General features: G+C 39.3%; 1 protein-coding gene across 1 annotated transcript in view; it reads right to left on the reverse strand.

Moving 5' to 3' along the window:
• Nucleotides 1-10,120: 10,120 nt before the first annotated feature.
• Nucleotides 10,121-13,257, reverse strand: part of LOC110447052 (alpha-(1,3)-fucosyltransferase C-like) — a 14,985-nt gene continuing 11,848 nt past the window's right edge. The window contains exon 3 of the mRNA XM_021492467.1: nucleotides 10,121-11,544. Within this exon, the coding sequence (XP_021348142.1) occupies nucleotides 10,458-11,544 (1,087 nt within the window). The 3' untranslated portion in view covers nucleotides 10,121-10,457. The remainder of the gene's footprint in view (nucleotides 11,545-13,257) is intronic.

The following is a 13,257-nucleotide window of genomic DNA, read 5'->3' on the forward strand; positions in this document are numbered from 1 at the left end:
TAATTTATGGTAGCACGTAGCAATTTTTAAGGGGTTCCTGTTCGATGGGGGAATGCTAGTCGTTTCGGTAACAAGTCGTTTCGGGACTTAATCAAGTCGTTTCGGGACATAAGCAATTTTCTTATAAATAACATTTCGCTCCCGTTTCATAAAAAGGTCATGCAAATACACAAGTATGGTTTTAGTCTATGACCTGTATCACGACCTACCCGTGCTTGGGATAATTATAGTGTTAACAGATCGCTAGTGCTTGAGGGGATATCTACCAATATTTAAAGAAAAAAGAAAATGGTATCTACAGGAGATTAAAAAAAATGAAAAATCCCGAAACGACTTTTGACATATGCCGAAACGACCCGAAAAAGGTCCCGAAACGACCCGACAAAAGTCCCGAACAGACCTGACACCGATGGGAATAGGGCTTCCATCCCTTTACTCCTCCTAGCTTATGCCTGCCATTATTAATACTGTCTTTTTATATCATGACATCTGAAGGGAGGCAAAACTTATTATGATTTTTCCCCTTTACAAAAGAAAAACGATATTTTGTAGGCTCACTCACTACCAAGGCCAAATTATTGTCCGGGCCATAACTCTGACTCTCTGACGATATATAAATAAAATGTTAAGGATATTTGTAGGATGGTAAGGCTGTGTGTCGTGTACCGTGCCATTCTAGGGTCCATACACCACAATAGGCTAATTCGTTGCCCAGGCCATACATTTTGCCTCAGGGGGTTCATACTGTATCTCAATGAACTTTAAGGGATTTATGTTTGCCTGATTGCAAGGCGGTGTGTCACGTGCAACTCTAAGGCCCGTACACCTAATAGGGTCATGGTCATATTGAAGTCAAAGGTCAACCTCAACATCATGGCCATACATTTTGTCTCATTGAAGTTAGCTGGATGAAATTTTAAGGCATATGTGTAGGGATGCAAATCAGTGTACTGCAAATTACTATTGGGGTCGTACATCCAAGGTCAATGTCACATTGAGGTCAAAGGTCAAATTCATACTCCAATCAATAACCTCTGACTCATTGACCATAAATCAGTTAAGTTTTAGGGCTCAACGTAGGGCTCAACGTAGGATGACAAGGCAGGCGGTGTGTCGTCTACCACAATTGGGTACGTACGCCAAAGCTAGGTCATGGTCCCATTGGGTTCAAAGATCAAATACGTTGTCAGGGCCATATGATATAATTATGAAATTGAAGGTATATCTGTATGATGGCTGTAGGATGGTAGGGGGTGTCATATACCACTTTTGGGTCTATACGCCCAAAGGCCCCCAACACATTGATTACACACTTTAATTCGGTCTTGGTAACCTATTCGGGGAGTGATATGATACTCCATCGGTAGTATAGCTGATCATAATACGCGCGTCGACAGCATTGTAATCAGATCCATCAGAGAGCATGGGTAGCCTTGTGAAAGGTATTTTATTGACAATATAAAAAAATAGGGCATTGTACTATTGAAGGTTTTAATTGCCAACGAACACGCTAACTCGATCAATGAAAGGTAACGGCAGATGTGTTATGGGAGACGAGGATAAAAGAAAATATTGTAGTGGAAAGGTAAATAAAAGAAATAAACGACCAAGAACATTTGAATGGTCTCAAGTATCGCAATGTGTTTGACGAATCAACTTCAATTGGTCTTAAAGTGTCCAAAGACAAAGGCAAAAGGAAGAAAAACACCGCTTTTACTGTGGTTTCGCTATGACAAACCTATAGTGTTCTGTAGACTAGAATGTCTTACACAGGCACCAGAGAATTGGTTACTGTTGGAATTTGTGGACCTATCCTGATGTGTGGAAATATTGGACGTTTCAGGGGATTGGGTCAACTCTCGGTATGAATAGGGTATCATGGAGGGGATAGGGCATCGGGGTTACCGAGTGTTGATCCAAGCCCTTAAAACGTCTAATACTACTATCCACACATAAGGAGAGGTCCGAACATGTAACAAATTCTCGAGTCCCTGTGATGTGTTACAATACGGTTACCTTGGCCTGTTTCTACAATAATGTAGGCAGAAACCCTATACTTATCACACACAAAAAAACGATCCGAGCAAATAACACGGTTGAGAATGACATACAGAACGCCAGAGCTGTACTTGGAGATAATTGATAATTGTTCGGTGCTTAGGTTTTTTTATATTCGTTGGTTATGTTTTTACATGCAGTAGTTATATGTCGTTAGATTCGGTAGATTCTAATTATACCCGGTTTAACTACTGCACATAAAGACCTTACCACCGAATATAACGATTTAAGCACCGAATATAATTATTAACGGAGTGGCTATTGACACTCGAGTGACTCTGGCATTCCCTAATGACTCATACCCGGTACAGTAGTATACTATAGAACGTTCTATATATTGGAAGGTTTTGCTCCGGAACGAAATAGACACATCGATTGTAGGTGGCCTTGTCACCGTATAACTTTAGTGTGCACGCTACATATATGTACTGAAATAAAGCAACTCATTTAGACTCTAGTTCATTTTAGGTTAAAGGTACTAACATGTTAGACAACTAAGTAAATTACTACCATGCGTTGTCACCGTTATGAAATATTCGAGTAAGACCTTTTCGAAAGAACGATTTCATAAAAATCACATGTTGCCGTGCATTTGACAGAATTTTAAGTTATTAGAAATTCAAATGTTAAAAAAACAAAGAAAATGGTAGGGACCGAACTCGGAACCGCTGCCATACAGGAATCACACAAGCATAGCAACAAAATGGATGTCCAATTTATGGGCTACAAAGCACATGTCAAACTGAACAGGGGAAATTACTCTCAGAAAAGCTTGTTTTTGGCTGTTTCGTCTTTTATACATCCTCAACACTCCAGGGGTTACGCTCACGTTCGCGCTCTGCACCCCTGGAATATGTCATAGAAAAATTGGAGGCTCAGTGTGCGCCACCTTTTGCATCAGACAAGATTCATCAAAAGAATTACGCGGTCGCGTAATGGTAAACATTGACTGGCTTTGAAGTCGGGTGTCGCTCCTCTGTTATCTTCAAAGGACATGTATCAGCCTGGCGATCGGTCAGTGTTTTTTTTACCTGAGACCAATCAAACATGCTACCTTTGTGCGTTCAATGCTTTGACATATTCCAGGGGTGCAGAAAGCGAAAGTGAGCGTAATCCGTGGAGTACCGAGGATTTCTTCTATGAAGAAGGGAGAACACTCCGAGTAAAACAACACAAATATAGAGTGGAACTCTTTTTCGCGAGTATAACTGATGCAGTTGTACCCTTTACCTTAAATTAGTAATGTTTGAATTCGGGGTGCAAGATGGCCGGACCTGGCCTCGGATTGGCTGCGAGGTCTATATGGAGTCAAATGTGTCAGTGCTTAATGGGAGTATATAGATAGGGGATGCTATTTATATAAAACTCCTGACCTTTAAATATCTGGATTGAAAATGACGGCTTTAGCCTTTCGATGGCTGAGATGTTTGCAGCTATAAATTAGTTTTTTTTATTGTTTGTGACCTCCCGTTCTTTGTGTGAGTGATACTGTATAAACGACCGATTATACGTTATTTTCAAGTTATTGGTTTCATGATGTCTACATGGGACAGTCGCCAGGAACTGACCGCAGGTCTGTGTTTTTTCTCCGGGTACGCCGGCTTTCCTTCACCACCAAAACCTGGCACGTCTTTAAAAGACCATATCTGTTGATAGAATGTAAACGCAAAAAAAACCTCTTCGTGAGTCCTGCATTTTCCAAACGTATGCCCATTTCGCTTCAAAATCCAGTTGTACTGTCTACATGTGCTGGTTACTAGACTTCCCACAGGCTTGATTCACCTCATCCTCGATATCCAGGGGTTACGTTCACTCTCGCTCTCTGCACCCCTGGAATATTTCATAGCAAAATTGAAGGCACGAACATAGCTGTTTGATTGGTTTCAGGTAACACAAACCTTACCAATCGCTAGGCTGATACCTGTCTTTCGAAGATTACAAAGGAGAGACGCCCGACTTCAGAGCCAGTCAATAAATTATTTTACCCTTACACAATTGAGAAACTCCGTTGATCATCAAAAATTAAACTAGTCTTCCTGTCTCATCCACAAGGTGGCGCACACTGAGCCTTCGATTTTGCTAAGACATAGTCCAGGGGTGCAGAGCGTAGCCCCTGGATATCGTGGATGGATTCACCGGGTTGTGTGTTTACCCTTCCCGCGATCCTCTCATCATGTGTATTTCTTGTGTTATTTTATCAAATATAATTTCATGCTCATTGAAAACGGAATTTGTATAACTCACATTGCTGGAATAACCCCTGGTTTCTGTAACGACCAGTTATTTTAGTACTGTTGCAATAACAGGAGGCTCAACCTGAGTCACTTAAACCAATAAAAAGATTTAGAAAGTCATTTACCCATGCTTTTACATATTGATTTTTCATGTTGCAGTTGATGCGTTTATTCATGGTCTCATTTAGCTGCCTGGTTACCTGGAATACGTCATGCTGACATTTATTTATAGAAATAATGGTTGGAATAGCAAGCTTAATTCACCCTTCTTATTCGATACACAGGGAGAAAATCAATAAGAATAGAATATGGTGTAGTGAAACGCGAAAGTAGTGAGCCAGCTTAATTAGGCCGTTACTTGAATCACAGCCGGTTTTTTTTTGTGTTGGAGGGAATGTCCTCTATACACAAAATAAGAAGCTACGAATGACTTGCATTATAAATAAATAAATAAATAAATAATCTTTATTTAACGTTGTGTAGATTGCTAACAACAAACATAAGATCTGTAGAGCTTTTATTACGATGCGCTATGGGAACAAATGCTGTTGTCGTGATAGAGGAAACTCCAGGGTGGGGTGGGGGTGGGGGGGAGGACCCACCGTGCCATCGGAGGGATAACAATCTTAACTGGTCGTTAATCGTTTTTGTTCGTTTTGTTCCCAATCTTTGTAAACAGTATTTCACTTTTTGTGTGATTGTCCCATATATAGTGATTTGTGAATTAATCTGTTTTACCAATTGGGACAACTCTGTGAAAATTTCAAAGATTGTGATAGTGTTGGCAAATTCAACCTATTGATGGTTAATTCCGATATTCAATATATTTTAGGAAAGACTATATTCTTAATGTTCCGCAGGCGGAGAATATATTTATGATCTTTTCCCCAAATTTTGATGATTGCATTCTCAGGGATTTTAAACATATAGAACCAAATCCCTTAAAGTTAGAATAATTGTGTAATTTCTGTTTAATGCATAAAGTGTACTTGTACATTTTCATTGCGTTTAGTATTGTAAATGATGACGTAGGATGACGAATGTAAAATTGTTTTTAAGTGTCTGATAAGTCAGTAATGACTGGTTTTACCTGAACTTGTGAAATGTATCTGTTTTATGTAAGTATTAACATGTGACACTATACACAAATATTTTATTGATATTGATTGACTAACTCTCTAAATGACCATAGCTGTTGATATAGGACGTTAAACAATAATAAACCGAACCCGAGACGTATATATTACGTAATATATACGTCTCTGACCAAACTAAACCAAACACCACTCTCTTTTTCCGCCACCACTGGGGATCGAACCGAAACTCTTGGGAGAGTGAGTGGTTTGAAGCTCACGCTTGATTGCACACAGTAGAAATGACTGAGGGCGTTAACGATCACGGCTACCGAGACACCAAGCATCTCAATTTATATAAACTTTATTTATTTTACAATAATTGTTAAACAAGTTATTACAACTTATATTAATCACTCTTGTTGGACCGGATATTAGCACGGGGGTCTTATTGTGAGAGGAAACCGGAGTACCCGGAGAAAACCCACGTGGTGACCCCATACCTTTTCACGTCAGATTGGGAAATCGAACCCCGGCCGCATTGGTGAAAGGCAAGTGCTCTATCCACTGCACCACCTGACCACCTTCTCAATTTCTTTCGTGAAAATGAAACAAACCCCCGCCAAAAAAATATCATCATTTCGTCAAGTTTTTCTTTATTTAGTTGACTTAAGGATCTCTGTACCACAGCAGGCAAATCACAAAAGAATTCCACTGTATTTTATCTTACGTAGTATAATTGTAGCACAATTGAGCCAGAACACTTCCGTCGACTGGATAGCTCAGTCGGTTTGAGCGATCGTTTAATTATCTGAAATCCTGGGTTCGAATCCTAGTCAAGCCCCGATTTTTTTTTTTGTCACTCAGAACACTGTTGTTGTTTGTTATTTTCATCTTTATTATATTTATTTCTCATAAAAGCCCTACAAGATATGTTTTTCTTTACATAAATGATTTATCAAAACCATGGTCATGCTGGAAAAAAACAGTATCCTATGCGTAATTTCTAGTTTTGGTACCGGTACTGGAATCCTTAAATTCGTTTTAAATAACAGCTACAACCATGACTTGGCCAATATACTTTCGTCTGTCATGTAACTCAACTGGCTACGTACAGAACAAGTGTATAATAATATGAGTACCAGGTTCGAGTCCTGGTCAGCGCCTGTTAAAGATTTTTTGTTTACTTCATGTTTATTATTTTTTCCATGAAAATACTGCAACGTAAATTTTCTTTTCAGAAATGATTTATCGATACTATAGTCTTGCCGACAAAGTTCCCTATGTATAGCTACAGCTTTTGGCAGTGTTGCAAGGATCCTTAATTTGGCAGTGGTGCATGGATCCCTAATTTGGGCAGTGGTGGATGGATCCTTAACTTGGCACTGGTGTATGGATTCCTAATTTGGCAGTGGTGCATGGATCCTTAATTTGGCAGTGGTGCATGGATCCCTAATTTGGCAGTGGTGCAGGGATCCTTAGTTTGGTACTGGTGCATGGATCCCTAATTTGGCAGTGGTGCATTGATCCTTAACTTGGCACTGGTGCATGGATCCCTAATTTGGCAGTGGTGCATGGATCCTTAACTTGCCACTGGTGCATGGATCCCTAATTTGGTATAGTGCATGGATCCTTAATTTGGCACTGTTGCAGGGATACTTAATTTAGCAGTGGTGCAGGGATTCTTAATTTGGCAGTGGTGCATGGATCCCTAATTTGGCAGTGGTGCAGGGTTTCTTAATTTGGCAGTGATGCATGGATACCCAATTTGGGCAGTGGTGCAGGGATCCTTAATTTGGCACTGGTGCAGGGATACTTAATTTAGCAGTGGTGCAGGGATTCTTAATTTGGCAGTGGTGCATGGATCCCTAATTTGGGCAGTGGTGCATGGATTCCTAATTTGGCAGTGGTGCAGGGAACTTTAATTTGGCAGTGATGCATGGATCTTTAATTTGGCAGTGGTGCAAGGATCCCTTACTTGGCAGTGGTGCAGGGATCCCTAATTTGGCACTGGTGCAGGGATACCTAATTTTAGCAGTGGTGCAGGGATCCCTAATTTGGCACTGGTGCAGGGATACTTAATTTGGCAGTGATGTAGGGATCCTTAAAAATGAATCACAAACAATTCTATTCGACTAGCACTTCCATCCCTTCCGTTAGATTATCAGGTTGGCGAGTACGTTTTATTAGAATAAACTGTTCATATCATGATCACATTAATGACTAAAAATAAACGAAGTCGTCAAAATCGAGTACAGTGTATAAAATCAGTGACGTCACCAATAAATAAATACAAAATATTGAAGTCATAAAAATACTATGACGCCAAGAAGCTTACTATAATTTTAACAATTTTTCAAAACCATTAATATCGATGAAGTGTAAAGCATTTACAAGACATGAATATATTTTAATGCAATCTATATAATACATATAGGATCTTACATGAGTTTCCATTTCATAGGAGATTTATGAAACGAGTCTAAGAGTTTTTCAATTTAGCGAGCCTCTGGCGTGCTTAAATGAAAAATTCGTGACGAGTTTCATAAATTGCATATGAAATGAAAACGAGTGTTAGATCTTTTTTAATCAAGATTGATTGTAAAACGACAATTTTCATGCAACCCTGAAATGTATAAAGCCGCCATTTTGACTCCAATGTGTAAGTCTGTGACGTCATGTACTTGTCCTAGGCGTGACGTCACAATTGAAACAATTGGAACTTACAACCAATCACAGGGCTGATAGGTCATATTACATGGGTTAATACGCAAATAAATATAACATGGGTATATTCACTGGATAACGCAGTACATCATGTGATAAATGTGTATTCATCACAAGACAACTTTGAAATTCAGTGAACACATCTAATTTTTAGATTATTTTGCATATATTAACATATCTCGTCGGGTACGTTTTAGCTAAATAACTGTTCAATGACAGCCATTATTTGGTTCCTTCAAAATCTAGAAACACGGAACGTATTCGGGGTCCATTATGTCTGATTATACAACAAAGGGATGCTGGCAAACTTTTTATTCCATGGCCGCATATTCATAATTCTTCGACGGTAAAGTAAACAATGGCAGCTTCCTTTTACGACGTTCGACAGCGTTACTACCAGAGCAGTGTACATAAAAACCGTTATATGTTTAAAAAAATTTAGAAGAAAATGAATAAATACGTTCGAAGTGCTACAAATATTACTTAACTAAAAATTTAAAAAGCGATGAAAAGAAGAAAGAGAGTGTTGTTTACTGTGTTATTTCTTCAGTTTCTCATATATCGATGTAGCAATCACGGTTACCGTAGTTACCATCGTAGCAACCCGCTACGACTTGTTTTCTTTGCAAAGCGCTTAAACATTATTTATTATGTAAACATAAGGATTGACCTTCAATTTGACGGCGTATACGGTAGTATGAACGCAGTTGGCAACGAACATAATCTTTATGGTGCGCTAAGGCGCACCATACAATATGTTCGTTGCCAACTGCATTCATACTACCGCGTACGCCGTCAAAATGAAGGTCAATCCTTGATTCTAACACGATTCGATCCCCTAAATGAACTCATATACTATAACCTATTGTGACGTCATGATATTGGTTGACGTCACAGGCTTCCAGAAATTACACAATATATGCAAATCATTGAAAAAGAACTACCAAGCGAAACGGGGCGTTTTTTTCACTTTTTTTCAAATAAATTTTAGATGCATAAAAAATTTGAAACCATGGCTTGATCAGCACATGAATTACTTATGCAGTTGAATGAGTAACACGTCGGAGTTTTTACGTCCTGAATATCTAATGGTTATCAAAAAAAAATCACGTATTCAGGTTTAACAGAATTTAAAAACATCACAGCATCATGCTTTTTATCATTAGAAAATACATTGTTATCACAAAAGGAAGAAAAAAATAATGCCAAAAGCACGGATTACGTCTGCAACTTTTGTGAGCTTTATTCTGTACGTTGCCCACGTATTTAAAATACAACTTACATACATTTTGTATTGTGCAAGTATGACAATTCCAGCAGTGATATGAACAATTTAGGTGATTTTGACGGCTTTCTTATACATGAAGGCGATATCACGTCAAAAATCTTATCCCGTAGTTTCATAAAATTTACACTGTTTTTGTTATTGACGCAATAAGGCGTTCATTGGACTAGAAATCTCGTTTTGCTGACGCCATAGTGACATGGCGTCAATGGTACATGGGCATTAAGTTCACATAACGCTTCATTTACCTTGATATTTAAACAAGAGTAACGCTGGGCGGGAAAATATACCCCGTCGAATGCCATATAGTGTTATATACTTTCTTACATTGAAATAAGATCTGCATCATTCTAAGAGTGGTTAAGCTGACATGCTATAAAAAAATGTTGGATAAAAACTCCGGACAAAAAATCAAATACTGAAATGAGCAAAGGGCAATAACTTTTGCAAAAATCGTCAAATCAAAATCATTTCAAGGGAGACACAACTTCATATCATGACTATAATGTATACCAAATTTCAAAGAGATCCGTTGAAAAATGTAGGAGGAGATTGCCGGACAAAAATCAAATACTGAAATAAACAAACGGCAACAACTTTTGCAAAAATTGTCGAATCATTTTTTTTTAAGGAAGACACAACTCCATATCATGATTATACTGTATACCAAGTTTCAAAGAGATCGGTCGAAAAATGTAGGAGGAGATTGCCGGACAAACAAAAGTTTATGCCGGCCGGCCGGCCGGCCAACCCCATACCATAATACTTCCGTCAAATTTGACGGTCGTATAAAAAGCGGACCTAAATAATAATGTCGATTATTAGCAAACATTATTGGAAGAACATATTCTAAGTACCCATGTTAACAGTAAAGCAAGTCTTAAGTGTGTTTGAATGGAAACATATAATAACAGAATTGATTTAATTCGTCCCTAAAGACTGTTACTGATATACAAGCAAACAATCTGGAACGAGTTCTCTCTATGTGTGACTTTCTGAAGCTAGCTTGAAAGTATGGAGCCCTCAAAGGGTCATGGTAAAATACGAGTTACCAAAGAGCACGTATTAGTGAGTAAATGTCTATATCCCTTCAATATTAGTGACGGACAAACAGAACGAGTTGTCTTCCCCTCCACTAAACCACGTCTGAAAGTCATCGTACAATCTCTTGTACTTTTTGTCTGTATGACCCCGACGACACAATTCACAAAACGTTTCATTGGAATCAATTGTATCCTTAGCAACGAAATGTTTCCGCCAATTGAAAAATGTACTAGGTGTTCGTTTTGTGTTTGCCATCAGTTTCAAGAAATTTCCAAGATATTCAATAGAATTGAACTCTTTCGTTGAGAGGTAAGATCCGGGAGGTAGATACTGATCTAAATTTGCACCGCTCCTGATGATTGGAATAGCGTCAAATAGGCTCTCAAATATTTTAAAGCTCTTTTCGGTAATGTAATCTCGACACAACGAGTTTTCAAACGAGAGATAATATCTATAAATTGATTGTAATTTTCGAACACATATAGGCCACTTTTCATCACACTTTAAGTCGCCGCACTGTCCGAAAATATCGACACCAATAGTTTCATTCAACTTTGCCGCATATTCGTTTCGCATACTGTGACTTCTTTTACAATTTGAAACGAACCAAACGATGTCTTTCTCCTTTGCTTCCCAATTGAGGTCAAATTCGTGCAGTACTGCGTCACCGGTGGACTTTTCTCGTTTATCAATAACACCGTACGGGCTAAATATATCAGAATCTCTCCTGTACGAAATCGTCCAATTGAAAAGTCCTCTCCATGCGGTATATGACCTAGGGTGAATTGGTGGCGGTTCCATGCTGTGAAAGACCCATATTTGATTCCTTGGTTTCGGCGGAGGGTCTTCCGGCATATCTCTCCACACAACGATAAGGTTGTCGGTTTCATCATCTAGTGTTTCGCTATCAGTGAAATAGCAACTATATTGACACCCTTCAAAAATATCAGAACTGATATAGTGCGGCCTTTGTATATAATGAATCCGACGTTTGATTGTGAATTCTCGTGGTAAAACGGTCCATTGTATGGATTCAGCGTAAGTTAGATAACTTTCAAGATAAAAGAGGCGGGTAAGTATCGCAACAACAGCCAATGCTATCAGCGCTAGGATCGCATTCCTCCTGAAATGAAATGAAAATAAAAAGCTGTGATAACAGGAAAAGATTAATATTAAGCCTAGCCTTTTGTTTTATCCTTTTGTATATGACATACCCCTGCAGCACGGGGATCAAGATTTGGTTTGGTTTGGTTTCTATTTTGTTTAACGTCCTATTTACAGCTAAGGTCATTTAAGGACGTGCCTACATGTGGGTTGTGTAAGCATGCATGTGTGTATGTGTGCCGGAGACAGGGTATGTTGGTGTACTTGCCTCCTTGTGAAAGCGCGGATCTGATGCCGACTTTATAGTGCTGTCTCACTCAAATACCTGGTCGAAGGCACCCAACACAGCATTCCGCCCAGTCACACTATACTAACAACGGGTGAACCAGTTGTTGCCATTCTCAAAATGCTGAATGTTAAGCAGGGAATAACAATTACCAGTTTTAAGGACCTTGGTATGTCCCGGCCTGGGAACAGAACCCATTGCTTTCCTCACCTGGGCGAACGTTCAGCATTAAAGCCAAAAGTGAGGTATTGCCAAGCAAGGCGCTAGGAAACAAAAGGTTGTTAGAAGCAGAGAGAAATATAAAAATCCCAACTATTGCATGCAGCAGATTTATTGTAATCGCATTTGTGTCTCCAAATAGAGGACATAAAAGAAATCCCCAATTCTGCAAGGGGTTCCCACATTAGTCGCCCCTTACGATGCAGTGGGTAACAGCTGGTGTATTTTTTTTCTCGTGAACCTGCTGATACCCACTGCATGTATCGTACGAGACACCCCCCCNCCCCCCCCCCTTGCAGAATTGGGGATTCGATTTTGTGCCCTCTCCTTGGGGACTCAACAGCGACCAGAATAAATCTGATGTACCAATTGCAATATTTTGGATCCTTACATTTCTCTCTTCTTTTAACTACCCTTTTTTTCCTAGCGCATTGTTTGGCAATACCTCACGTTTGGCTTTAATATGGAGCGTTTGTGGGAAAGGCAATAAGCTCTGTCCCCAGGCCGGGACATACCAAAGTCCTTGACATATTTTAGTTGTTCTTCCCTGCTGAACGTTCGGTATTTACGGCAATGACAACAACTGATTCACCCGTTGTCGGAATAATGTGATCGAGTGGAATGCTGTACTGGATGCATTCGGCATCGTATTTCAGTGAGGTAGCATTCTAAAGTGGGTATCAGATCCGCGTTATTGCAAGTAGGCAATTACACCAATATACCCTGTCGCCAGCACACATACACACAAGCACGCATACACTACACACATGGAGGCACGTCCTTAAATGGCCTTAGCTGTTAATAGGACTGTAGACAAAATAAAACCAAAGCAAACCAACCGAAAAATGTTGTAATACTTCAATAACAGTAAAAACCATTACACGTGAATATTTTGCAATCGGAACTGTCCGGTCTTTCCGTCAAACTGTAAAATGTTTGAATAATCGGGGACCAATGGTTAAACATCATTATCGTAATGATTTGTTATGAGTTAAAATTGATTACATGAAATACTTTCTGTGTGTATGAGACAAGCTTAAAACTAGTAATTAAAACTACACGGGGATGTTTTTTCGAGGTTTAAAGTCCTGGCAAAAATGAAAGAGTGGTTAAATGAAATAAGAAAGAATGTAGATCGAAAGTGTTAAATGGGGGAAGCACATAACTGTTCTGTTGGTGGTGGTGATGGTGGGGGGAGAGGCATATTAGTCGCCGTGGTTTGGGGGG

This window comes from Mizuhopecten yessoensis, unplaced genomic scaffold (assembly GCF_002113885.1).
Source record: "Mizuhopecten yessoensis strain PY_sf001 unplaced genomic scaffold, ASM211388v2 scaffold3139, whole genome shotgun sequence".
Lineage (NCBI taxonomy): Eukaryota > Metazoa > Mollusca > Bivalvia > Pectinida > Pectinidae > Mizuhopecten > Mizuhopecten yessoensis.